The sequence below is a fragment of the Poromitra crassiceps genome (genome assembly GCF_964638095.1).
Source record: "Poromitra crassiceps genome assembly, chromosome: 7".
In the NCBI taxonomy this organism is placed as follows: domain Eukaryota; kingdom Metazoa; phylum Chordata; class Actinopteri; order Beryciformes; family Melamphaidae; genus Poromitra; species Poromitra crassiceps.
This window is the reverse complement of record NC_139628.1, coordinates 47,571,747-47,599,177: the sequence shown is the minus strand read 5'-3', so window position 1 is coordinate 47,599,177 and position 27,431 is coordinate 47,571,747. Positions and strand designations below refer to the sequence as shown.

General features: G+C 43.4%; 1 protein-coding gene across 2 annotated transcripts; it reads left to right on the top strand.

Moving 5' to 3' along the window:
- Positions 1-5,608: 5,608 nt before the first annotated feature.
- On the top strand, positions 5,609-23,641 carry LOC310779216 (schwannomin-interacting protein 1). Of its 2 annotated transcripts, none has more exons than XM_083639724.1 (7): positions 5,609-5,882; positions 7,428-7,726; positions 11,389-11,513; positions 12,414-12,504; positions 12,710-12,838; positions 19,218-19,335; positions 23,212-23,641. In XM_083639724.1, the coding sequence occupies exons 2-7, from the start codon at positions 7,457-7,459 to the stop codon at positions 23,310-23,312; spliced, it is 834 nt and encodes a 277-aa protein (XP_083495850.1). In that variant the 5' UTR covers positions 5,609-5,882; positions 7,428-7,456; the 3' UTR covers positions 23,313-23,641. The 2 variants fall into 2 exon arrangements, with proteins under 2 accessions (XP_083495850.1, XP_083495849.1); XM_083639723.1 differs by having other exon boundaries at positions 23,175-23,641.
- Positions 23,642-27,431: the final 3,790 nt, after the last annotated feature.

The following is a 27,431-nucleotide window of genomic DNA, read 5'->3' as shown; positions in this document are numbered from 1 at the left end:
TGTGTGTGTTTCAGTCCCAACCCATTGGTCAGACATAGGAATTGTGAGCCATTATTCTGTATAACTGCACTGAAAATCACACAAACAAACTGTTTGCGTGCGTGCGCGTGTATTGTAGCTAGCTAGCGGTGTGTGATCTTCACTTTTCTTTCATGTGCAACTGCAATGGATTTCATTGTTGTTTTTCTGATTTTGTTAGTGTACATGTGTGTGACCCCTCCCTTCTCATTCATTCCAGCCACTGTAGCTTTTTCACTCTGTTCTGTCCTCTCTTCTCTGTCTCCATCCTCGTATTCCATCTTACTAAATATTATGATTGGATATCTCCAAGATTCTCTATATAGAATACAGACCATTTCTGATGCATTTTGCAGAGAGAACCCTCTCTCTGCTGGCAGACTAGAGACAGGGAGCACGCAGGCTAGCTTGGCCAGTTGGGCCCGCTCTGGATAGATTGATCTAAAATCCCTGATGAGGACGCAGGCCTGATGAGGCCATTGTCTCTGATGAGGACTCAGGCCTGATGAGGCCATTGTCTCTGATGAGGACTCAGGCCTGATGAGGCCATTGTCTCTGATGAGGACTCAGGCCTGATGAGGCCATTGTCTCTGATGAGGACTCAGGCCTGATGAGGCCATTGTCTCTGATGAGGACGCAGGCCTGATGAGGCCATTGTCTCTGATGAGGACACAGGCCTGATGAGGACGCAGGACTGATGAGGCCATTGTCTCTGATGAGGACACAGGCCTGATGAGGACACAGGCCTGATGAGGACATAGGCCTGATGAGGCCATAGGCCTGATGAGGACATAGGCCTGATGAGGCCATTGTCTCTGATGAGGACACAGGCCTGATGAGGACATAGGCCTGATGAGGACATAGGCCTGATGAGGACATAGGCCTGATGAGGCCATAGGCCTGATGAGGACACAGGCCTGATGAGGCCATTGTCTCTGATGCGGACACAGGCCTGATGAGGCCATTGTCTCTGATGCGGACACAGGCCTGATGAGGCCATTGTCTCTGATGAGGACGCAGGCAGTTGAGTAATGCATCTATAACAGCGGGGGGCTGTCGTGACAGCGAGGGCATCTCGCTGCGTGCTTGTGGGCGTGGCATGTTGGATATGAGAGGGGCTGAGGCTGCGTTGACTCTTCATCACAGTAATTTCTTGGCCTAAATAACCAATAATGGTCCGGAAAATACATTTTAGCCTATTTTAATAAAATTACTTTATGACCAGGGAGATTTAAATGTGTCAGACTCACTAGATAATGGAAACCCTGTCATATTCTGAGTTTGGTTGATATGCGCCATATCTGGTCTCTCCACTCCCTCCATCCTCCTTCTCCCCATCTCTCAAACACTGCATCACTCCTCCTCCATCTCCCCCCCCCCCCCCCCTCTCTCTCTCTCTCTCTCTCTCTGGTTTCTCGTTAGTCTAATGGAGGCAGAGTAATCCACTCAGCAGCGGCGTGATGTGACAGAGCGCTGGCTCAGCTCGGGCCGGGGGGGAGGAGAGAGGGGTGAGCCAGACGGAGAGGTGGAGATCTGAGGGAGAGATGAAAGGACAGAGATACACTGTTATGTAACCCTGTGTGTGTGTGTGTGCGTGTGTGTGTGCATGCATGTGTGCGTGCCGTGTCTCATGATCAAATGAACCACAGCTTATACACATATAAGGGATGTAACAACTGTCTCTCAAAAATGAGTCCAAAAATTGAATAAACCCAATGCCAATTGATGTAATAATGAATTATAATGTCAGCTATTCTATTTTGTTTTTTCCCAAATTATACAACATTTCAAGGGAACCCACTTGAATTTAAAAAGGGAAATGTTAAAGATATTTGATATCTCAGGAAATATTCTCAAAACATGGCAATATTTCATTTATTTTCACTTTATTTTGATCCTTGTGCCGATTTAGGGGTCCTTGAGGTGAAAAGTTGGTGAAGCACTGAGCTAGATAGTTTGCCTTGTGTTGCTTGTTTTATAGAAGTTGAGGGCTGCCGCTAGAGTAGGATAGGCTGTAGAATAGTTTGTCTTGCTAAAAGCTGCTCTTGTTGTCTTTCTTTCTTTCTCTCTCTCTTCTCCCTCTCCTGTCATGCGTGTTTTATATAAGTTGTTCAGTTTCTGTTTATTGGTATAGATTATTGAGCTAGATCTAGCTAGACTATTTTCCATGAAGCCCTTTGAGACTTGCCTGTGGATTAGTTCAGTTTTGTTCTCTTGGGTGACACCTGTGGTGATGAGTGGTAATTGCAGGTGAGATCCAAACGGTGTTGCATAATGTGACGTTAGTCAGTTTGTTCGGCCATAGTAACACCCGTAATGCTAGCAAGTAGCTTGTTATCATACTTCACACGGGAACCTACAGTAACCTACAGAGTGAATCTATAGTGTTAGCTCCGCCCACCCTGTGTCACCACAGACACCAAGTTCATAAATGCTGCAATACTAAAAATGCAAAGGCTTCCATCAATGGGCCATACGCTCAATCACCATTGTGTTAACTCACTTTCAGATACATGTAGATAGTGACTTAACAGATATTTATTTAGATGAAAATCTTTGAGATTATCACTTTAAATAGATCAACTTGACTTGATATGGCAATATTCGATACTATTGAATATTGACCCAAGCCTAGACCCAATACATTCTTACTTATAGTTTGACAGTTTATTGCATTATCACTTGTTACAAGGGACTTATGAGCTTTTCTGCCATGTCAGTTTGCTTGCGTGTGTGTGTGTGTGTGTGTGTGTGTGTGTGTGTGTGTGTGTGTAGTATGTTATCCGTTTGTGTCTTCTTCCATTTACACCCATTCTATCTGTGTGTGCCTCATGTATTTACCTGTGTCTACTTGTTTATTTTACCACTGAAAAGGAAATTATTATAATTTATTATTATTATTATTATTATTGGTCAACTTTACCAGGCATGCAAAGCTCCTATTTATGGACTGGAGTAGCGTAGTCTAGCTTTAAAAAGACATAATAAATATGAAAAAAGGGTTAAATAATGTTGAAATACTAAAGAAGGATGCATGTGTGACTGGCTGTGTGAGTGACAGCACTTCTTGTCCAATGAGAAGAACCACCCAAACCCCCCAAATCTCTCCCTTTCCCTCCAATCAAATCCATATGTGCATGTCCTGACTCCGCCCCCCTCCCCGCTGTACTCCTCCTACTTGGACTGTTATTTTCTGTAAAATAAATCTGTGTACTTTTGAATATAATGCCTATTATCACAGTAAGTATTATTCTCTGATGTTAGGTACATGTAATGTTAGCAATAACGTAAATACTTCGGTGATATTTAAATACAGTGAAAATATAATATAGTGATAAAGCGATGATGTTGGATAGAGGTTGTCATTTTAAAAGCAATATATAAATGAAAAATGAGTGCCATATATGATTTTACTAAAGGTTTTGTTTTATTTTCTGTTTTGATTGGTTTGTTGTCAGTCCTCTGCCTCATCGTTGTGTGTTCCAGTCGCTAGTACTTTAAGTGTTGAAGGCTTGTATAGCGTCTCTGTACGTCTCTATGTATCAGGAATGCCGGCTTGGTCGCTATAGCAACAGAAATAAAGACTCCCTGCTGCTTCTGTCACACAGTCTATGGTCTATCTGCAAACACACCATCACCTATTACCACACATGCTCTGTGCAAGTCCAAATCAACGATGAGCGTACTCTCATCTGCTGCATCTGCATCAGCTAAAACAGGGGTGCAAATGATATCTCTTCAAGTCAACTTGATCATCTCAGGACTTGTGGAGACTTGGATTATGCCAGGTGTGCAGTATGGAAGCATTTTTGTGTTTTTTTCTCTGTTTTTGCTCATGTTAATGGGGTAGGCTAGCTGTACCATTGACTACCATTCATTGTGCTAAGCTAGCCAGCGTTCGCTATTTTTCTAATATACGCACAGAGAAGAGAAGGGACTCCATATTCTTGTCTTACTATTGGGAAGATGTCAAACAGGTGAGTCTCCCAAAATGTTGGCCTGTTCTTTTAAGTCATTATAGTCCCACTTAGAACTACTTCAACAACACTCTTTTTGGGGGTGTACAAAATCTGTTAAAATATGAAAATATGCAGTGTGGAAGGTGGAAACTGTATGAAACTTACAATATTCCTGTGCATGAGACGTGTGTGTGCATTTAGGTCAGTGGTGTGCACGCGCGTGCGTGTGTGCAGGGACTGAAGTGCAGTATGTTGTTTCAGCCACAGGATGGCGCAGCGAGCACACAGAAAAGACAACAGCTGTGCTTTTGAAATTACAGACCAAACTAGGCACCATGGGAAAGCGAAGCACAAAAACAAAACCCAGAAACCTGAAATGTACTCAATTTGTCCATTACATAAATAATTCTGGGATTGTATTCCGTTTTTGCTATTTTAATTAATGTTAAAGTTCCTGTCTAAATGAGAAAGTAAGGAGTCAAGGTTAAGGGGTTGTTTAGAGGTTTTGATGGGATATGCTGCATTAATAATAATGCATTAATAATAATATCCCACTCAATTAATTTAATTTGAATGTCAATTAATGAAAATGTAAGGTTACTATGTTTTAAGCAGTGTTGGGAAAGTTACTTTCAAAATGTAATATAGGCTACTACATACTACTAGTTATTTTCATTTGAAAGTAATAAGTTACTTTACAATATTAGCCTACTGTCTGTGTAGAGTAACTCGTTACTTATTGCACTATACTTATGCATTACTTTCACCAAAATAACAGCAGTAAATTGCAGAATGACATCACCCCAGAACATCCCAAAGGAGAATTAGGAGAATTCTGCAACAGTGTTTTGCTGTGAAACTTAAAAAAAACTTCACCAGTCCTTCTATTGGCATGGGGGTGAGTAGGCTAGCTATCTGATAATGACTGAATTTTCATTTTTGGGTTAACTTATCCTTTAATGGAGTGTGTGTGTGTGTGTGGGGGGGGGGGGGGTGTCTCCCATCTATGGTGTCTCCTACATGTAACAACTTGTTGCCATGTCACTTCTCTAATAGCCTACTTGAGGAAAATAAACTCCAGAGAGAATGTACAATTTCTAAAAACGTCATTGCCTGAAGTGTAGGCCTACTTGTGTCATAACCTCCTAATGGCCAGAGTAAACTTTATCCAATCACCATAATGCCTCCCAGCCATTTGAATCTGTACAGAACCAGTGAAATAAGATACTATGGAGGTTTCCCTACTTTTCTCCAGTGCATCTCCTGCCTATGTCAAGTGCCACAGCTAGGCCCAATGATACCGGAAGATAAACGATTCAACTTCGAAATAAAAGCACGAATCTATATTTCCACTTACCCTTTATTTTTTATTTTGCAGCAGAACCAACCAAATCCCTTTATCACTGACATAAAATGAAAAATATATACAGGCTATTTATTAAGGTTAGTAAGTTAGGTTTTTAATAATCAAACTTTACGACTAGCTTGTCAACAAAGCTTTTATTTTTGAAAGTTTCGATCGGAAGCATTACGGTTTTTTGTTTTTTTTACAACTTTTACAACCCGTTACTCTCCGTCTCCGCCGTGAAGTGAAATTCCTGAAGTTGGAGGCTTTTGTTGGACTATTTGTACCAAAAACATGTGCTTTTACTGCATGCTGATAGCGGACTGACCGGCACACTGTGTTAAGACATGTTACAGACGGAAACGAAGCAGAGTTTGAAGTGAGCGACTCTTCTTGTGGACAGAAAGTCGTTAAAGTGTGGTAAAGGAGGGGGTGAAACTTCTGATGGGAAGGAAGGGAACAAGGAGAGACTAGGAGGAGCTGAAGACGCAAAGCTATGTGGCAAATCTGTCCTCTGCATCTCTGACAACAACACCCACACATTTCCATTTATATTTTTGGTAAGTTAACGTTATTGTAACTTTCACAACAGATCAATGTTGGGTATAATGAATGCATTTAGATATTTCTATGGGCCCCAGGTTTGAAACGGTTTGAAACATAATCAAAGCTAACGTTACGACCATTACTTGGTTTCGCGTTCCTTTTCTTTCTATTGTTTTCTAAGTTGTATAACGTTAGTTACATACGATACCCTATAACGTTACAGGGTTCCCACTTCCCATGGTCATGGAGCTTCAAAATCTCATTTTCCAGGCCTGGAAAAGTTATGGAATTTGTGAAATCCTTGATGGTATTGGGAAAGCTACTATTACTGCCCCTATATATATATATATATATATATATATATATATATATATATATATATATATATATATATATATATATATATAGATGGATATTTTTCCATTTGCCACCAAAGTCGTCAGACAGTTCATTCTGAGGACAGCAAATGATGGAACTCAAATTCCAACGGCCGTGACAGCACTGTGTTTACTGATCACAGACAGCTTGGTATATTAGAGCAGTCCACAAACAGCACAGCTATCTATGAGTGTGCCCAATGCAAACATGTTACAAATCATTGACCAGATGTATTCTTCCCTCAGTCCCTGTATAAGGAAATTAATTAAGAAAGGGTAAAGGTCTCTCTCTCTCTTACTGCCTCTCCAATAACGCCTGGTTTATAACTACAAGGTGATCTAAAATCCCCACACACAGAACTAGAATAAGAAAGCCTTTTCTTACTCAAGATCTCCAGAGAGATAGTGACAAACACTTCACCCATCAGGTGGGTGAAGAGCAGCGGGCATGGTGGGTCACCAGATCCGAGCCCCGCGGCTCACCTGTCAGGATCATCATCATCATCAGAGTACTAAATTCAGATTGATGAAGAAGATGAGAATTGATTCTGGCTGAGTGATGTTATACACTTTGCATATTATCACGGTATCACCCTCTCTTGTAGTAAACTCTTAGTTACCACGGGCAGCACTGACGCTTCACATCATACATTCATAAATTTGTCATTTGTCTTGTTTATCATAGTTTTACAAATACTGCACACAGAAACCTGATGATGTGAAAAGTGTAACCCTCAGACCCTTAATCATTCACTTAAATACATACACACAATACTTATTTCATGAGCACATCACAGTCTTTTGAACTCTGTGCACCATTTGATCTCACATCTCCAAACAGAAATCCTAATCTATTAGGAACTGTCCTGAATGTCCTGCCATGTCAGTAATGTAGCTGTCTCATCATCATCATCACACATGTATGTAATCTGTTTACCACAGCTTACTGTACTGTACAATGCCTCTGTATCATCAGCGCTACCTTATCTATTATGATGTCAGTTCTCTGTGCGTCATTGCACCATGTCAAGTACTGTATCAATCTCTTCCTCTTCAAAGAAATTGTATCCATCCATGCACCCTTGATGGTTGTTACATCTCTTCCTCTCATGTAATCATATTCAATATTCAAGGAGTTTTACTTTCGTTATTTTTACATCACCTGTGCTCTGTTGCTTCCAGCCGTCCAGGACGAGTGACAGCCACTAGAGATGGAGGGAGAGAAGGAGAGAGAGAGGGAGCAGGGGGACGAGAAGGAGAGCAACGAGGCTGAGGAGGAGAGGAGGAGCGATGATGATGATGCTGAGGATGAAGAGGAGGCGCTGGAGGAAGAGGAGGACGCGGAGGGCGCGGCACTGGTGTGGCAGGAGAGCTACGGCCAGGACGACCTGGGCCTTCCCATCATGCACTGGGAGGCGCTGAGCCTGCGCATCGCCGAGCTGGAGAAGCAGGAAGAGGAGAGGAGAGAGAAGAAGGCTAAGGTCAGAGGTCATGTGCTGCATCATTGGGGGTAGGGGGACAGCATGATCCTCTAATCAACGAACTGGCGTGCTCAACCCGACGTTTTAAAGATAGTTACTGGGTGCCGATCCAAACATCTCAAAAATTAAATCAAAAACAGCACTCTCAGATATCTGTAAAGTGTAAACTTTTAATACGCACAGCAGCAAATATACAACGAACGTTTCAGCCTCACAGGCTTTCCTCAGCGTTGCAACAAACAGTGGGTGTGACCCATATAAGTAGGAGCCAGGACCATGCTGATTCAAACCAGCTGTGGAAAATGCATGCATCAATCAATCAATCAATCTTCAACATATCTAGAGCAAACAGAGTGGTCAAGAACCTACATAACAAATAAATAAGATGACCGCACAGCTGATCAGAATACATCAACATGACTGATTAAATCACTCACAGATCCTAAAAGAAATAAATCTGTGAACAAAATAAATGTAAAAAAATAGATAAATATGGACAATTGTAGATATATACAAGTCTCAATCTGTATAAATGGTATCTGTCACAATGATATAAAAAAATACCAGAAGCATATTAGAAGTAGCCTATAAGAAAAATGAGAAGAATTTAAGGAAACTCCTCAGTCTCGAACTGCATGACAGGAGCAGAAAACCCATCTCAAAATGTGTAAGCATGACCAATCACATATCAAAACACACATCAAAACAAGGGATCAAAACCATTTACAAGAAACAAGAGAGCAATAATTCTTCATTTAAACCCTTAGGATGCTCAGTCTGTAAGTGGTGAATCCAATATGCTTCTCTCTGGAGAAGTTTTCTCTCCCTGTCTCCTCCTCTCAGAAGTGGCCCCACTGACTCAATCCCCATAAAACGTAAGCTACAAACGCCATGGTCATATTTATTAAAATGTTTGGCAACCGGAGATTTCTCGTCACCCCTTCTGATGCTGCTCTTATGTTCGGAAATTCTAATTCTCAGTTGTCTTTTTGTTTTCCCAACATAGTACAAACCACACGGGCATTTTAAAAGGTAGACAACATGAGTGGACCGACATGTGATTCTATCTTTGACCATCATCGATTTCCCCGTATGGGGATGTGAGAATTGATTACCTTTAATCATGGCGTTGCAGCTTACACAATTCAAACACGGAAAATTACCTGGGGGAAGAGAATTTAAAAAATGTGTGGGTTTCACATAAAGATCGGTCTTTACAAGCTTGTCATTCACATTTTTTTGTCGCTTAGTGGCGAATATAGGATACTTGACAAACTCGCGACCCACAACGGGATCACTGGACAATATATGCCAATGTTTTCTAATGACATTCTTAACCGACTGGGAGATCGGAGAAAACGTTGTGGATAAAACAAGGGGCTGCTGTTTGAGAGGAGGAGGGTTGGGTTTCAAGAGACTCTCCCTATCTTTATCGCGGACCTTGGACATACAATCATTAAGCAGTTTTTGATCATAACCCTTTTCTAAAAAACGGGTGCACATGGCATCAGCCTGTCTCTCAAATTCATCACCAGAGCTACATATCCTTTTAATTCTTAGCAACTGACTGTAAGGTAAACTCTTTTTTAGGCTATGTGGATGATAGCTCGAAAAATGTAAATAATTGTTCCTATCTGTTTTTTTTCTAAAGACGGTCGTGTGTATTAGTTCAGATTTATTTACCCTTACATCCAAAAAAGGCACAGTTTCTCTGCTTGCCTCCAGAGTGAAAGAGATGGTGGGGACTCTAGAATTTAGATGTAACTTAAACAATTCTAGTTCCTCTGCTGTACCTGTGAACACGAAAAACAGATCGTCGATATATCTAAACCAGCATTTGATAAGAGACAAATATGGATTATTTTTGTACACATGATCTTCCTCAAACTTCCCCATAAACAGGTTTGCATAATTAGGGCTAAATGGACTACCCATCGAGACGCCCTGTCTCTGTAAATAAAAGTCATTGTTAAATCTGAAATAATTCTTAGTAAGGACAAGTTCAGACAATTTAGATAACAATTCAGTGGAAGGAAGTTGTGTTGACCTAGAATTCAGATAATACTGTAGAGCCTCCAAACCCTCTTTATGGGGCACATTGGTATATAAGCTCGCCACGTCCATCGTGCACAGCCAATCGGAGTCACTGATCCCACCCACAGATGTTAACTTTCTCAAAAAATCAGAGGTGTCTCGTACATAAGAGGGTAACTGAGTTACCAAAGCTTTAATATGACAATCTATAAATTGGGAGATGGGCTCAGTCAGGGACCCAATCCCGGACACTATGGGGCGCCCTGGGACCGGTTCCTGACAGCTCTTGTGGATTTTCGGTAAGGTGTAAAATATTGGACGTATTGGATGCACTTGAGACAAAAACTTATATTCATCCTGTGATATATATTGATTACTTGCTGCCCAGTCTAAAATGTTACTAATTTCACCAGAAAATACCAGAGTAGGATCATAACTTAAAGGTATGTAAAAGTCCGCATTACTTAACTGATTCATAATCTCAGTGCAATAAGAGTCCCTGTTTTGCAGTACAACTGCACCCCCTTTGTCAGCTTTACGTATTACAACAGAATCATCTTTAGACAGATTATAAAGTGCTCGTCTCTCCTGTGGGGATAGGTTAGAGTGACATTTATTGACATCAGACGATGAGACAAGAAGAGAAACATCATTATCCACAAGTCGACAAAATGTAAGTACAGAGGCATTAGTCACTGGGGGAACAAAAGAACTCCTAGGTTTAAACTTTTTGCCAGTACAAAGCTCGGTCGCTTCTACCTCGCCGTGGTGCTCCGAGCTCATCTCAGGAGAGTCGTGTCCCAGAGCGTTATGGGGAGAGTTACTTTGTCCAATGTCTCTACAGAAAAATGTCTTTAATTTAAGTATACGGAAAAACTTGAACAGTTCAATCTTAGTAGTAAATCCATCAGCCTCTTTCGAAGGCACAAAGGACAGGCCCTTGGATAGCACAGAAGTCTCAAAGTCATCAAGCTGCCTTTTTGACAAATTAATTATATTGGAGGTCTTCCCCTCAATAGGTACCTGTCTGTGCCGCCTGCCGCCCCGCCGTGTTGGTTTCCTCTTGTAGCCGTCTTGGTACGGCCGGTGCGTTGCGTTGTCTCTAAAAAACGAGCCTGCCTGGACGTTGCTGTGGATTCATTCCCGGACGGGCCGGTCCCATCTGAAGACGGTCCACTGGATGACCGATCGTATCTCCTGCGTGGACAGCATGATCCTCCCACGTGCTACGTCCCGCCGGTGACATCCTCGCTGTCAGGTGAACAGTAGCGGCTGGCGACTGCACATGTATCGGAGGAAACATGTGCTAGTCTACAACTGTCCCCAAATCAGCAGAGGGGGTGGAGCAATCACTGGGACAGCAGGGGGAATTGGCCAAGTACAATGGTGGAGAAAATGGAGAGAAAACTTGATCAAAACAAATGGCAGGTGATTGGATGAACCAACTGTCTATCACGGGCTTGCTTCTTTTTGAGTATTCAAATCCAGCCCTGTCAGATCCACTAACATTGAATCCATACATAAAACAGCTTTTAGAACAACTAGAAAAACTAGAAATTGAGCATCCTAAACCCTAACTCTAACTTCTTGCATCTTTTAATGCTATGGTTTGTATGGCTTTCTGTTAGAGTGGTGTTTCTCTGGAGCGAGGCAGAGCTCCGGTCAGCTGGAGAGAAGAACGAGGGAGGAGAAGAGAGAGCTGGGGGGATGGAGACGATGACTGCAACAGCCATGTGATGGCACTCACATCCCGGTAAAACGGCAGCGCTTCACTCTTACCTAGGAAACTGTTATAACAGAGGGCATAGACATCAGTTATGAAACTGTTATAACAGAGGGCATAGACATCAGTTATGAAACTGTTATAAGAGAGGACATGGACATCAGTTATGAAACTGTTATAACAGAGGGCATAGACATCAGTTATGAAACTGTTATAACAGAGGGCATAGACATCAGTTATGAAACGGTTATAACAGAAGACATGGACATCAGTTATGAAACTGTTATTACAGAGGGCATAGACATCAGTTATGAAACGGTTATAACAGAGGACATGGACATCAGTTATGAAACTGTTATTACAGAGGGCACAGACATCAGTTATGAAACTGTTATAACAGAGGACATGGACATCAGTTATGAAACTGTTATTACAGAGGGCATGGGCATGAGGACCACTTGTATGACTTTTGAAGCTTTTTCTGAAAATGGCATCTAAAGAAAAGGCACTTAGGCTTCTAAAATCATAAAAGTGGTCCTCATTTGTGAAGATTATCTTGCTGAACTCGCTGTTTCATAAACTTTGTTCACCACAGACTTTATTTCAGGCATTTAACCAAAATCTCCATACAAAAATCCCATTGACACACAAGAGCCGGAAGTACTAACATCCAGGTCTTGCGGACTTATTCCTGTGGTACTCTATAAGGTGAAATTAAGTCTAAAAGGGAAGTTTAAAATGGATATGATGAACACACACTTTCCAATCAGATAGAGACAACATTTTGAAAAATATTATTCAGTTAACCTAGACTGAAAACGTTTCACTGTTGTAGGTTGCGACGTCATACCGTTAGAGATTTTTGCTCTTAATTCTTTGTGAATTCTCCTGCCCTGAGGCTGTAGACTAACACAGAGTCTCTGCCTTCAGCCTTCAGACACAGATGAATCTGCAGCTTTGCTTCATCAACAACAGTGAAAGTGAGGAAGATGAGGAGAAGGAGGAAGAAAACAGCAAGAAGGTAAGTACTAACGCATGCTCTCACCCAGCCGCTTTAGGCAACTAGAATGCATACGATCTGATGAGTGAAATAGAATGCATGCAGTGTGAGACATGGTTGTGAATTAGGGCTATACAAATAAACTTGACTTGACTTGACTATTAATAATTGTATCTTTTGTCTCTATTTTATTTTTTATTTGATCTATCCATCCCTGGTGATGAAGAGAGGGACGGTCCAGGTTCCCAAGCATCCTCAGGCTCCGCCTCCCGCCAAGCCGGAGAAAACGAGAAGAGGCTTCAGGAACGCTCTGAGGAACCTGCGAGACAAGCTGAGGACGGACCACAAGCCGCAGGTAAGAGACAGACCGAGAAGACACAAGGCAACAGGACATATTAGGGGGGGGGGGGTGGCTTAAATCGGAAGCTGGTGGGATTTCGACTGAAAGTGCATTTGGGTTCAGTAGGATCATCTTCACGAATGTTAATGTTAACTTTTATGCCTTTTGAAGCGTTTTCTAAAAAACTCGTTAAAAAAATCGCATTTACGTTCCAAAAGTTATAAAAGTTATTCACGTTTGTGAAGATAAACCTTTGTTAACCACAGATTTTATTTCATGCATTTAAGTGAAATCCCATTCACTTTTCCTCTTACGAAACAGGAAGTATGGACCTTATTCGATTGACGTCACTCACCTACGGGCACGCCCACCGCCGCCATATTGTCGACATAACGCAGCAGCTCTCAAGTGACAGCCTATGTGGAGCAGCGTTTATAGGAATCTAGCCGCTGTTAGCGTTAAGCTGTGTTCACACCGAGATATTTATTTTTCGCTCTGTCACTTGATTCAACCCTTTGGAATCGCTCTGTCGCTCTGTTTAAATCGCTCATCAACAGGCACACGAATTGACGGACATGTGGGGGCTATAACGTTACGCAATGTCCACTACGAGCCACCGTCATTGTTTACAAGCTAAAGCCTATCAGCATGCTCCTAATGCGAGCTCCATACCGGTAGGACAGACTTCACTTCATGTCAGCTGTCAGCCTGTCAATGCGGTTTGTTGCCACACAATAAACCAGTGGTTTGTTCCAAGCCAGTGTGATCCTTGACTCGCTCTCACACGGCAGCCAATCAGCGTTGAACAGCGAGCGACTGATGCCAGTGTATTTTCGCTCGAGTTGGGATATTTCATCTGGGGCGACGAGCATATTTTCGCCCTATCGCTCTGTCTCTGCCGCTCGGACGCCCAGCGATTTTTCTCCCAGGCGAATATACGCTCAATCGCTCGTTTGCATTGACTTTGTATGTAAACTCAATGCCAGCGAAAAACTTTAATAGGTCGGTGTGAACGCAGCTTTACCTGTATCGTTCCAATTGTGTTCGGATGGTGACCTGCGTTAGGCATGGCTGTAGTAATGACAGCAATAAAGTCCCCGTGGTTTGTTTCTATCTCTACCGTCCTCAGACATGAAGGGAGCGAGACTGGGGATACGTCAGCAGCACAGGAGAGGTGTGTGGATAGTTAGTTGGTTGAGACAGGTGAAACTTTCTGACAGCTCCTCACAACAAAGTCTGTTCACCTCGTTTTTTTGTTTATTATTACAGGCATTAACGGCAGCATACAAATAACTGTGGGGTTTTTATTGCTGTCATTACCATCGCTATTTTGTAATGGAACAGAAACGACAATAAGGCTGTTACTAGTTGTCAGCTGCAGCGCTGTGTGCGCGCAGGACGGTATGTCAACAATATGGTGCCGTCCAGGGTTAGCGAATAAGGTCTATACTTCCAGACTCATTCCTCTATTGTTTGAATACAAGAGGCTTTTAGGTTGGTGAGCCCAGGTGAACTCACAAGTGTATTTACACAGTCGGAGATTGACTCAGGCCAAACTGAAAGTGAGGACACTCCGTCAAGTCGCCAAGTTGTGTGTGTGTGTGTAAATATTTGTTTTCTTTTTGGGTAATGCTTTATTTTCCGGGTCGATAATTTCCTCAAATTGAACTGGGAATTTGTTAGGAAGTTTCCTGAAATGAGCCATAAAATGATGTTCTAATAAAGAGTTCAATGCTAGTTGGTAATTGATAAGTTCCTTCAATTTCTTCTGTTGTTCCCAAGACAGCACCATGATCAATGATAATTGTTTAGTTATATAGACAACAAGAAAATAACTCAAATTAATTAATAAGAAATCAACAAATAACTATATTATGTAATTACCGGTATATGTTTAATGACTTCTTAGAATTGACCTCTGCCTATTATTTTTCCAATAAATAGTTTTGCAGTTCTTTCCAGGACATTCTTTTAGAAATTGACTTTATCTTATCGATTCCACCAGACTGCTTCCGTTTTCTGTAGACTATGACGTCATTTAATGGTTCTTTCCAGGAAACATCGTAAGAAATTGTCAGGTCCTTTCTAGGAAATTATTAGGAAATTGCATACTCATGCATAAGTGGCATTACCTTGCCACTTCATCAACATTAAAGCCCTAACATGTAACTTTATGCAGCAGCAACAGCGGCCTCTGCTGCCACAAGTGATAAATACAGATGCTAATAAATGCTACACTTCCCTGTTTGTATGTTCAAATATCAGCTTTATTTGACTGTTTCTGCTTGTAGTCTTTGTTAACCTTTCTGCTGTATTTATAACTGATTCACTGGGGGGGGGGGGGGGGGGGGGGGGGGATAGCTCCAAATGTCCCCAAACGATGTGTCGAATTGTTTTATTTTGAACAAGTCGCTAATCGCGCCGCTAATCAACCTAGCTAGCTCACGATAAACTCCTTTAACTTCCTATACGTTCGTCCCGTTAGTTTGCCGGCGGAAAACATTTAATTTGAAGGAGCAGCAGTAGGAAATGAACTTACAACCAGGCAACTTGACATGCTCCTCCAGGACGGAGCCTCAGAGTTACCTGGTGCAGTAACAGCCGTTCAGGGTGCAGAGTGGGGATGATAGAGGCACCATTCTCCCTATTTAGAAGTCGGTGCACCATCAAAATTATTTAAAAGCTGTTAAATAAAAAGTTACATATTGGGGCTTTAAACAAGAAATGTAAACATCATTTGTAAATGTGTGTGTGGGGGGGGGGGATGGAATAACATATAATTAAATTAAAGATGTCATAGTGTTTGTTTCGAATTAAAACCCGTACACTCGTGGACATCCATGAATGGAGGGTTGCCTGTGCCTGAATTGGAATATCAGCAGTGAATAAGATAAGATAATATAAGATAAGATATCACTTTATTGTCAGAGTCCGAAATTTGTCTTGCATTCTAAGACACTTGTTTCTCATAAATACATACAGGTGTACAATACACACAACAACACCATCACCATCATCAAAGTGCTACATACTGTGGAACTTCAATACACGTAATCGACGACAAAAAACAAACACGAGACAAGAAAAGTGGCTGCAGTGCTTCCTTAGTCCCTACCTAGAGCCTCGAACCTGATTGAACAGTTTGACAGACTGGGGCACAACAGAGTTTCTCAGTCTGTTTAAGCGAGCCTGTGGAACTCTGAATCTTCTGTTTGAGGACAACAGCTCAAATTCATTAAAAACAATGTGAGTTGGGTCACATATTATGCTACCCGCTAGAGACAACATTCTTCTTGTGTGTGCTTCTTGAAAGTTTGTTTCAAGTGTTTGTCCGACACTTTTCGAGCATAATTTGGATTAACCTGCCTAGTCTAGTTTTAAGCTGCACAGACAGACAGCTATACCATGCACTACTCCCATACAGCATAACACTCTGCACAATTGATTGAAAAAACAGCAGCAAGATCTGTGTGTTTGCTCCAAAAGTCTTCTTCAAAAGTAAATACGTGATGTAATAAGTGATGTGATGTGATGTGATGTGATGTGATGTGATCTGATGTGATCTGATGTAATAAGTGATGTTGGTGCATCCCTGGCTCACATGCAGACACCACATTTGTTTCCATGTGACTTGATTGGATTTAACATACAAACACTGGTGCTGAAGAATCATTCAATTAGATGTGACTGACTGGGAGACGCAGGCAGCTGCTGGCTTATAATCCACTTTGGGGACGAATGTCCTGCTTGCTTCCTGCTCAGTGTGTTCCATCTGTCCTTTATAGTGCTGTGCCTGCTCCTGCTCAGTGTGTTCTATCTGTCCTTTATAGCCTGCTCAGTGTGTTCTATCTGCCCTTTATAGTGCTGTGCCTTCTCCTGCTCAGTGTGTTCTATCTGTCCTTTATAGCCTGCTCAGTGTGTTCTATCTGTCCTTTATAGTGCTGTGCCTGCTCCTGCTCAGTATGTTCTATCTGTCCTTTATAGCCTGCTCAGTGTGTTCTATCTGTCCTTTATAGTGCTGTGCCTTCTCCTGCTCAGTATGTTCTATCTGTCCTTTATAGCCTGCTCAGTGTGTTCTATCTGTCCTTTATAGTGCTGTGCCTTCTCCTGCTCAGTGTGTTCTATCTGTCCTTTATAGCCTGCTCAGTGTGTTCTATCTGTCCTTTATAGTGCTGTGCCTTCTCCTGCTCAGTGTGTTCTATTTGTCCTTTATAGTGCTGTGCCTTCTCCTGCTCAGTGTGTTCTATCTGTCCTTTATAGGGCTGTGCCTTCTCCTGCTCAGTGTGTTCTATCTGTCCTTTATAGGGCTGTGCCTTCTCCTGCTCAGTGTGTTCTATCTGTCCTTTATAGCCTGCTCAGTGTGTTCTATCTGTCCTTTATAGGGCTGTGCCTTCTCCTGCTCAGTGTGTTCTATCTGTCCTTTATAGGGCTGTGCCTTCTCCTGCTCAGTGTGTTCTATCTGTCCTTTATAGCCTGCTCAGTGTGTTCTATCTGTCCTTTATAGGGCTGTGCCTTCTCCTGCTCAGTGTGTTCTATCTGTCCTTTATAGCCTGCTCAGTGTGTTCTATCTGTCCTTTATAGTGCTGTGCCTTCTCCTGCTCAGTGTGTTCTATCTGTCCTTTATAGTGCTGTGCCTTCTCCTGCTCAGTGTGTTCTATCTGTCCTTTATAGCCTGCTCAGTGTGTTCTATCTGTCCTTTATAGGGCTGTGCCTTCTCCTGCTCAGTGTGTTCTATCTGTCCTTTATAGCCTGCTCAGTGTGTTCTATCTGTCCTTTATAGCCTGCTCAGTGTGTTCTATCTGTCCTTTATAGTGCTGTGCCTTCTCCTGCTCAGTGTGTTCTATCTGTCCTTTATAGTGCTGTGCCTTCTCCTGCTCAGTGTGTTCTATCTGTCCTTTATAGGGCTGTGCCTGCTCAGTGTGTTCTATCTGTCCTTTATAGCCTGCTCAGTGTGTTCTATCTGTCCTTTATAGCCTGCTCAGTGTGTTCTATCTGTCCTTTATAGCCTGCTCAGTGTGTTCTATCTGTCCTTTATAGCCTGCTCAGTGTGTTCTATCTGTCCTTTATAGCCTGCTCAGTGTGTTCTATCTGTCCTTTATAGCCTGCTCAGTGTGTTCTATCTGTCCTTTATAGTGCTGCTGTGCCTTCTCCTGCTCAGTGTGTTCTATCTGTCCTTTATAGGGCTGTGCCTGCTCCTGCTCAGTGTGTTCTATCTGTCCTTTATAGGGCTGTGCCTTCTCCTGCTCAGTGTGTTCTATCTGTCCTTTATAGTGCTGTGCCTTCTCCTGCTCAGTGTGTTCTATCTGTCCTTTATAGGGCTGTGCCTGCTCAGTGTGTTCTATCTGTCCTTTATAGCCTGCTCAGTGTGTTCTATCTGTCCTTTATAGCCTGCTCAGTGTGTTCTATCTGTCCTTTATAGCCTGCTCAGTGTGTTCTATCTGTCCTTTATAGCCTGCTCAGTGTGTTCTATCTGTCCTTTATAGCCTGCTCAGTGTGTTCTATCTGTCCTTTATAGCCTGCTCAGTGTGTTCTATCTGTCCTTTATAGTGCTGCTGTGCCTTCTCCTGCTCAGTGTGTTCTATCTGTCCTTTATAGTGCTGTGCCTGCTCCTGCTCAGTGTGTTCTATCTGTCCTTTATAGCCTGCTCAGTGTGTTCTATCTGTCCTTTATAGCCTGCTCAGTGTGTTCTATCTGTCCTTTATAGCCTGCTCAGTGTGTTCTATCTGTCCTTTATAGCCTGCTCAGTGTGTTCTATCTGTCCTTTATAGTGCTGTGCCTGCTCCTGCTCAGTGTGTTCTATCTGTCCTTTATAGTGCTGCTGTGCCTTCTCCTGCTCAGTGGGTTCTATCTGTCCTTTATAGTGCTGTGCCTGCTCCTGCTCAGTGGGTTCTATCTGTCCTTTATAGTGTTCTGATCCTTCCTGCTCAGTGGGTTCTATCTGTCCTTTATAGTGTTCTGATCCTTCCTGCTCAGTGGGTTCTATCTGTCCTTCATAGTGTTCTGATCCTGCCAGTCTCGAGACACACACTCTTACAGCGCACGGTGAAACGTTGTGTTCAGGACGCGTCGTGACAGCAAAACGACATGGGCTCCAAGTAGCTTTACTGCTGGCTGTAGCATCCAGTTACAGACCAGATGTGAAGATCAACACTGTCCATGATTGTTTTGGCTCTGTGCAGGAACAGCTGCCCACTGAATACGATGTATTTTGGTTTTTAATCAAGGTTTTTTCTTTTGTATCTCCTGTCTATATGTGCAAACAATGTGACGGATTGGTTGGCAACTGTAGTTTAACATAGCATCCTCTCTCCCCTCTCCACTCCTCTTCTCTCTCCTCCTCTCCTCTCCTCTCCTCCTCTCCTCTCTCCTCTTCTCTCCTCTCCTCCTCTCCCAGGTTCCAGCCTGTGGTGATCCTCTAGCAAAGAGGAGGCGTTTGGAGCTCAGTGATTTACAAACCTTCAGTATCAAGGAGCTAAATGCTCTATGTACCTCCCTCAGCCAAGCCATACAAGGTAGAGACACACACAAACACAACACACACACACACATGCACACAATGATTGTGCTCTATCTCCTCACTACATTTTAAGATGTAACCAATTAGACCCTTTTCACGGGGGCCATTTTGTGTCAAAAAGGCATAATAAACACAGGTGCAAGCAAAACACTAATGAGGGTTTCCCAAATTCCAATCATGGAAATTTGAAACCCTCATTAGTGTTTTGCACCTGTGTTTACCCTGCCTTTTCAACACGTGAGAGGGGTCTATCCTAACCGCAAACCTAAAAGTAGAATTCTTAACCTGAGCCTGGTTTTTGCCATCATGCCGATCTAATCAAACTTTTGTCAATAACTTCACTGTTCAGTTTGCAAGGAGCGCTGATCTCCAATACAATCCAACAGGGCCAACAGTTGAACACGAAAAGCAATCTCCGAGATTAATAGCCATGTCTTCCCTTCCTTGTCACCTTGTTTGTAGGATGTACAAGGGCCTTCCTTTTCACTTGATTAAATTCCTACAGTCACCCGAAGGCAGCAGGATGGCTACGTGCCTGCTGCCTCTAATTTGAGGGGCATGTCAATGACACATGCCTCATCAAAATGCAGGCTTCAATCACAGCCTGCGTCAGGCTCTGACAAATATGTATACAAACGTGTTTGTCTATACCTCTCTAGGTCATTCCAATTTGATACAGTGCAAATGGTGAGGAGTACGGGAGCACAGACAGTGACATGCTGGGGACACACAGTAGTTCACACAGCTCCATGAAAGATCTTCAAGATGTTCTCAAGTTCTGTTTACACTGGATCACTAAGCTCCCCCACCCTGGGTGGTCGTGGGCGCAACAACCGCATTGTCTCCTCCTTCTTCAGTGGTAACGGCTGCAGTAGAAAAAATTCCCTTCCCGATACTGATTCTGATACAGCAAAGTGTGAACTGTTGTCTTGGCAATAGCAGCATTATTGTATAAATAAAGTAAACTAGAAAGGTGCGCTCAGTAGATTAGAGTGCAGATCTCCGCCAGGCTCCGCTGAGTGTCCGCCCTGAGACTGGGAGGTCATGAGTTCGATCCCCGCCGAGTCATACCAAAGACTATAAAAATGGGACCCATTTGCCTCCCTGCTTGGCACTCAGCATCAAAGGGTTGGAATTGGGGGGTTAAATCACCATATGATTCCCGAGCGCAGCGCACGCTGCCGCTCACCGCAACCCCAGGGGATGGGTCAAATGCGGAGAACAAATTTCACACATTGTGTGTGACAATCAGTGGGACTTTACCTTTACCTTATGCTTAACCTAAACCTAAAGCTAAACCTAAAGCCAACTGTGAAGGTCACCACTACGGGAAACAGGGTGGACACAATACCTGTTGTTAACACCGGCTCCCTTACAGTCAAAATGTTACATTTCACTCTTTCTTCCGGCTGCCTGTCGCCATTCAAAAATGACTGAGGCTCGAACCCACAAGCTCAGTACTGCTGGGCAGTAATCCAACTCTCTGAGGCACTGAGACAGGTTTATCTGGTTATGGCCTCTAAACCTGACCTGACCTGACCTGACCCGACCTGACCTGACCTGACCTGTTCACCACACCCATGATCCACTCCCTGACTTGAGGAAACCTGTTTCCTGACCTCACACAGCATCCAGATCTACCGGATCCCAGCCAATTTAGTACCTGGCAAGATCTGGTCCAGGCTACATATCAAAGACTGCAGGATACATCCCTGAAGTGTTTCAGGCTCAATTCCCGGCAGCGGTACTTCTGGCTTTATTAGATGTTCCTATAGACACAGCTGGCCATGTCTGCGGGTGGGAAGCCAGCGGAGTATGAGTCCTGGTCACCGCACTAGCGCCTCCTCCGGTTGCTCGGGACGCCTGTTCGGAGGAGAACAGGCAGAACTGGGGGGAATAGCGTGATCCTCCGTCGCGCTACAACCTGCCGGGACCATAACAGCGAGAAATAAACAACCAGACTAGAAAAAAAGAGACACCTGAAAAAGATGGTTGTGGTGTAGCTGTAGATCCATTCGCCACGCCGCTCAAAGTAGCACCAATCTTAGCAGGGTTAGCTTCCATAACGGTGGTAGTTTTCAAGCAAGTCTGCACACTTGGCTTTGTCTGGTTCATTGTCGAATCATCGAATTATTGAAAATGACGAGTCTAGGTCTTCCCACGGGATTCCAAGCCCTGACTGTTAATGTTTCTGCCTGTGTCCTCCACAGACCTGTTAATGTTTCTGCCTGTGTCCTCTACAGACCTGACTGTTCATGTTTCTGCCTGTGTCCTCCACAGACCTGACTGTTAATGTTTCTGCCTGTGTCCTCCACAGACCTGACTGTTCATGTTTCTGCCTGTGTCCTCTACATACCTGACTGTTCATGTTTCTGCCTGTGTCCTCCACAGACCTGACTGTTCATGTTTCTGCCTGTGTCCTCTACAGACCTGACTGTTCATGTTTCTGCCTGTGTCCTCTACAGACCTGACTGTTCATGTTTCTGCCTGTGTCCTCCACAGACCTGACTGTTCATGTTTCTGCCTGTGTCCTCTAAAGACCTGACTGTTAATGTATCTGCCTGTGTCCTCTACAGACCTGACTGTTCATGTTTCTGCCTGTGTCCTCTACAGACCTGACTGTTCATGTTTCTGCCTGTGTCCTCCACAGACCTGACTGTTAATGTTTCTGCCTGTGTCCTCCACAGACCTGACTGTTCATGTTTCTGCCTGTGTCCTCTACAGACCTGACTGTTAATGTTTCTGCCTGTGTCCTCTACAGACCTGACTGTTCATGTTTCTGCCTGTGTCCTCCACATAATTGACTGTTAATGTTTCTGCCTGTGTCCTCCACAGACCTGACTGTTAATGTTTCTGCCTGTGTCCTCCACAGAATTGACTGTTCATGTTTCTGCCTGTGTCCTCTACAGACCTGACTGTTCATGTTTCTGTCTGTGTCCTCTACAGACCTGACTGTTCATGTTTCTGCCTGTGTCCTCTAAAGACCTGACTGTTAATGTTTCTGCCTGTGTCCTCCACAGACCTGACTGTTAATGTTTCTGCCTGTGTCCTCCACAGACCTGACTGTTCATGTTTCTGCCTGTGTCCTCCACAGAATTGACTGTTCATGTTTCTGCCTGTGTCCTCCACAGAATTGACTGTTAATGTTTCTGCCTGTGTCCTCCACAGAATTGACTGTTAATGTTTCTGCCTGTGTCCTCCACAGACCTGACTGTTAATGTTTCTGCCTGTGTCCTCTACAGACCTGACTGTTCATGTGTCTGCCTGTGTCCTCTACAGACCTGACTGTTAATGTTTCTGCCTGTGTCCTCCACAGACCTGACTGTTCATGTTTCTGCCTGTGTCCTCCACAGACCTGACTGTTCATGTTTCTGCCTGTGTCCTCCACATACCTGACTGTTCATGTTTCTGCCTGTGTCCTCTACAGACCTGACTGTTCATGTTTCTGCCTGTGTCCTCTACAGACCTGACTGTTAATGTTTCTGCCTGTGTCCTCTACAGACCTGACTGTTCATGTTTCTGCCTGTGTCCTCCACAGACCTGACTGTTCATGTTTCTGCCTGTGTCCTCTACAGACCTGACTGTTAATGTTTCTGCCTGTGTCCTCTACAGACCTGACTGTTAATGTTTCTGTCTGTGTCCTCTACAGACCTGACTGTTAATGTTTCTGCCTGTGTCCTCCACAGACCTGACTGTTCATGTTTCTGCCTGTGTCCTCCACAGACCTGACTGTTAATGTTTCTGCCTGTGTCCTCTACAGACCTGACTGTTAATGTTTCTGCCTGTGTCCTCTACAGACCTGACTGTTCATGTGTCTGCCTGTGTCCTCCACAGACCTGACTGTTCATGTTTCTGCCTGTGTCCTCCACAGACCTGAGCTCAGAGCTGGTGGGGCGTCTCCAGGTTCGGGACCAGCTGAGGACGGAGCAGGATGCCATGCTGCTGGAGGTCCAAGACCTCACCTCACTCTGACTCACTGACCCCTCCACACAGACTCACCTGTCCACGCACTGCTGGAACTGCTTATGTACCTAGGGCTGCAACCAATATTTCATACATTTTTAAAAATCGGAAGATGTTCTTTTTCTTGGAAAATAATTTCTCTTTTCTCTCTATATTGTGATTTGGCACTGATTACCTCCATGGTCAATCTGCCAATAATTTAGAGGATAAGAAAAAGGATGTAGTATGAAATCATTTATTTACTGCACAGCACAGTGAACCTGTGTCATTGACATTTTTTCGTATTTATTTTTGTCTCCGTACTTAAAAGCCCATGACACACTAAGCCGATTCGTCGTGGTCGGCCATATCTTTTCTGACCATGTCTGGTCCTGGCCATGTCTGGTCTGGTCTGGCCATGTCTGGTCTGGTCTGGTCTGGCCATGTCTGGTCTGGTCTGGTCTGGCCATGTCTGGTCTGGTCTGGCCATGTCTGGGCGACTGTCGCTCCAGATATTTGTGGCGTGTCCCACACCGTTGGCTCTAGTCTGCTTTGTCGGCGGCTTTTCTGGCCGATTCAACATCTCAGCGTCGTGTCGTCGTCGGTCAGAGAAAGCACTCTGATTGGCTGGTCAGGGGTAGCGAAGCAGGAGAGAGTGCACACAAAATGCTCTGCTCATTTTTCCAACTTATCTCACCTGATAATTCCAATACACGGCTATTTTCACGACGACGTGCCTTTGGGAAAGTCCCTCGGTTACACATATCCGCGGACATATTCTCGATTGGAAGTAGCTATATTATGAAGCCGTTTAAGTGAGCGAAATGGTAGGCAAACACTACTTTCTATTTAATGTTTCATGAATCAGCCCTCACGCAGGCGCAGAACGTACGCGCTGCTTGCCCGTCAGCTGTCGTGTTTGCGCTGTGTTCAAATGCAACCTTTTTGCCCCCGACACGACACAGGAGACACGACACAGGAGACACGACACAGGAGACGTGAGCTGACGTATCGGCTGGTATCTTATTTGCCGCTGGCCCTTTCGAGTGTTTTCGGCATGTCAGGGCCTTAACACCATTTTCTCCCCAATTGTACTTGGCCAATTCCCTCTGCTGTCCCGGTCATTGCTCCACCCCCCCTCTGCCGATCTGGGGAGAGTTGTAGACTAGCACCATGCTTCCTCTGATACATGTGCAGTCGCCAGCCGCTTCTTGTCACCTGACGGCAAGGACTTTCACCGGCAGGACGTAGCGTGTAGGAGGGTCACACCATTCTGCGTAGAGACCCCCCCCCCCTCTCCCGAACAGGCGCCCCGACCGACCAGAGGAGGCGCTAGTGAAGTGACCATGACATATAATCTACCCTTAATCCGGCTTCCCACCCGCAGAAATGGCCAAGTGTGCCTGTAGGAGTGTCTGACCAAGCTGGAAGTACCGCTGCCGGGAGTTGATCATTGACATTTTTTATTTAATTTTATTACACTGTAATGTTGGGGGGAAAGTGTTCTTTAATTGTCATAGATTATTAGAATATCCAATGCAAGATTTGACTGATTATTCTAAATAAAAAATAATCAGTAGTTGCAGCCCTAGGTATCACCCTCAACAGATAAACCCCCAGTCAAGTCACAATCACAAAATGATGTCACCGCGGATTACAGTGACATCACAACCAATCACTCTGATGGGAAGCCGGACGCTGCTGGTTTGACCAACAAATCACTGTGAAGAGACAATCACTCCCTGAAAGGACTTTTGGACATCCTATTGCACAGTATTTTTGTTTCAATATTTGTAATATTATTTTCTGTCTTGTGTTTTTATGAGGCATTGTGACATTGTGATATTGTCTATGTCTTACTAATACATGTTGTAGTGATTAGCATATTTTCTTAAGGGTTAAAACTGGCAACCTTGCAACTAAGCCAGCTGGATTCTCACCAGATCTGATCAAACTGAAAAGGGATTCCTATTAACACGCTGCTAATTGCCTTTTCTTCAGATTTTTCTCCATTCTTCTCCCAGCTGTACTTGCCCTATTCCCCCTGCTGTCCCGGTCGTTGCTCCGCCCCCTCTGCCGATCTGGGGAGAGCTATAGACTAGCACATGCTTCCTTCGATATATGTGCAATCGCCAGCCGCTTCTTTTCACCTGACATAGAGGAGTATCACCGGCAGGACTATTCCCTCTAGTCCGGCACCCCGACCAACCAGAGGAGGCGCTAGTGCAGCGACCAGGACTCGTAATTGTGTGTTTAGGAACGTCTGACCTGACCAAGCCGGAAGTACGCTACCGGGAATTGAACCCTGGTCTCCACGGTGGTAGGCGAGTGTTTTACCTCCACACTTCCCAGACGCCTCCTGCTAATTGTCAATTGAACAATCTCTGTTTGTTGTGCTCTACTTTCATGTTTCATGTTTAATGATGATCTCTGATCTTGTCTTGTTTTTTTGTTTTTGTTTTTTTTGGGGGGGGGGGGGGGGTGGGGGGTTGTGAAGTTTGAAAAGAACTGAACTATCTAGGCAAAATGGAGCTGATTCTTCACCAAAGTGCTTTTTACATTATAAGGGATTTTTTTTTTAATCTGTTGATTTGATTGTCTTGTCTTGTGTCACACTGGCACACGGTTTGGATATTTTTCATTCACAACATGCCTATACTATGCCCCATAAACAACTGACAGCCCCTAAACCTGTGGACCTGTCCTGAGCACATGTCCGTCCCTTCGTTAGCCACATAAATGCTGTATAAAACATTATTTATACTTAAGTGAAATTTCTCTCACTTTCCCTAAGGATAGATGAAGGGGAATCACATCATATACTGTAGTACACATATATTATAAATAATTTACTAAACTGAAACAAGACCTTGATTTAGGCCCCAGTTGCCTTTGCTGTTAATTGCCAATGGTTTTATGAGAGAGGTACGTCCAGGATTTCCTGGAAAGGGGGGTCCAGGGTCCCCAGCATGATAAGGGATAGTTTAATTTTACTTTAATTTGATGCACTAGAATTGATCCCCATTCAGAGAATGTATAAGACTGGCTATTGTAATCCTAGGTTTCACTCTCACGAGTATTATCTCCTCACATACAATGCAGACAGTTCTTCAATACTAATTCCATGACAAACAGATGAAATGTAATTAGTAATAGTGGTTTGTGGTCTAATTTGAGGGTCTGTAACAAGAAAGACCTTAACACAAAATGCACTGTGTGGTGTTAGGAGGAGCCTCATGAAAATCATGTTATCAAACAGTAAGAAAGGTGTCTCCCAGTAGAAACCGAAGACTCGTCCAATCATAAATGTCCATTTCAGAAGAGAAAATGTGTTTTGACTATTTATCACCATTATCATGCTGACCAGTGTGGTGTCATGTTCAGAACCAATCAATGAATAAATAAACTCATCAATCTGTGTCTCAATCACGTCATGTGTCTGCATGTGGCATTGAGGCACTGTTTGTATGGATTCATCTTTACTAGTGAATGTGTGTTCTTGTATTTCTATATTTATGAGAAGCAAATGTCACGTTTTTAAGGGGACAACTTTAGGATAAGGTTTAGGTTAATACAGTCAATGGGTTAAATTAAGGATTAACGCCAACATTAGTTTAGGATGGTTTAGGGAATGAATGTTGTAGTAGGTGGGTACCACTTTATTTGAAGGGGTGTGCATAAGACTATCATAACCATGACATGACTGACACCTGTCATGAACATGAAGGAGACTTTATCAATGTTTATGACTGTTGCCATTAAGTGTCATTCGGTAAATTATGCCATTGTTAATGCAAAGTTGACATTGTTTGAGATTTCTTCATTATGATATACAGTCAATGTTATGAACATAACCTCTCAATGTGTGTTATGACAACTTTATATAGCAGTTATTACATTTTAAACATTTTATAACACAGCTAATAATGTAATAACGAGAAAATAACGTAATAACAAAAACATATTGTTGGTAAGTTATTACATTATCAACTGTTATTACATAAAGAATAGAAACAAATATGTTATTGGCAGTTATTACATTATTGGTGTCTACAAGGTGTAGAGGGAGGGACTCTGGATCACACACACACACACACACACACAAATTGGATGACAGTGAGGGACAGAGGGAGGGACTGTATTACCATA

Excerpts from the sequence above, each read along its gene's own strand:
- LOC310779216 (XM_083639723.1), top strand. The coding sequence starts at position 7,457 with ATGGAGGGAGAGAAGGAGAGAGAGAGGGAGCAGGGGGACGAGAAGGAG. Across the intron at positions 11,514-12,413 it reads GTGATGGCACTCACATCCCG|CCTTCAGACACAGATGAATC; the intron begins GTAAAACGGCAG and ends CTCTGCCTTCAG. Across the intron at positions 12,839-19,217 it reads GGACGGACCACAAGCCGCAG|GTTCCAGCCTGTGGTGATCC; the intron begins GTAAGAGACAGA and ends CTCCTCTCCCAG.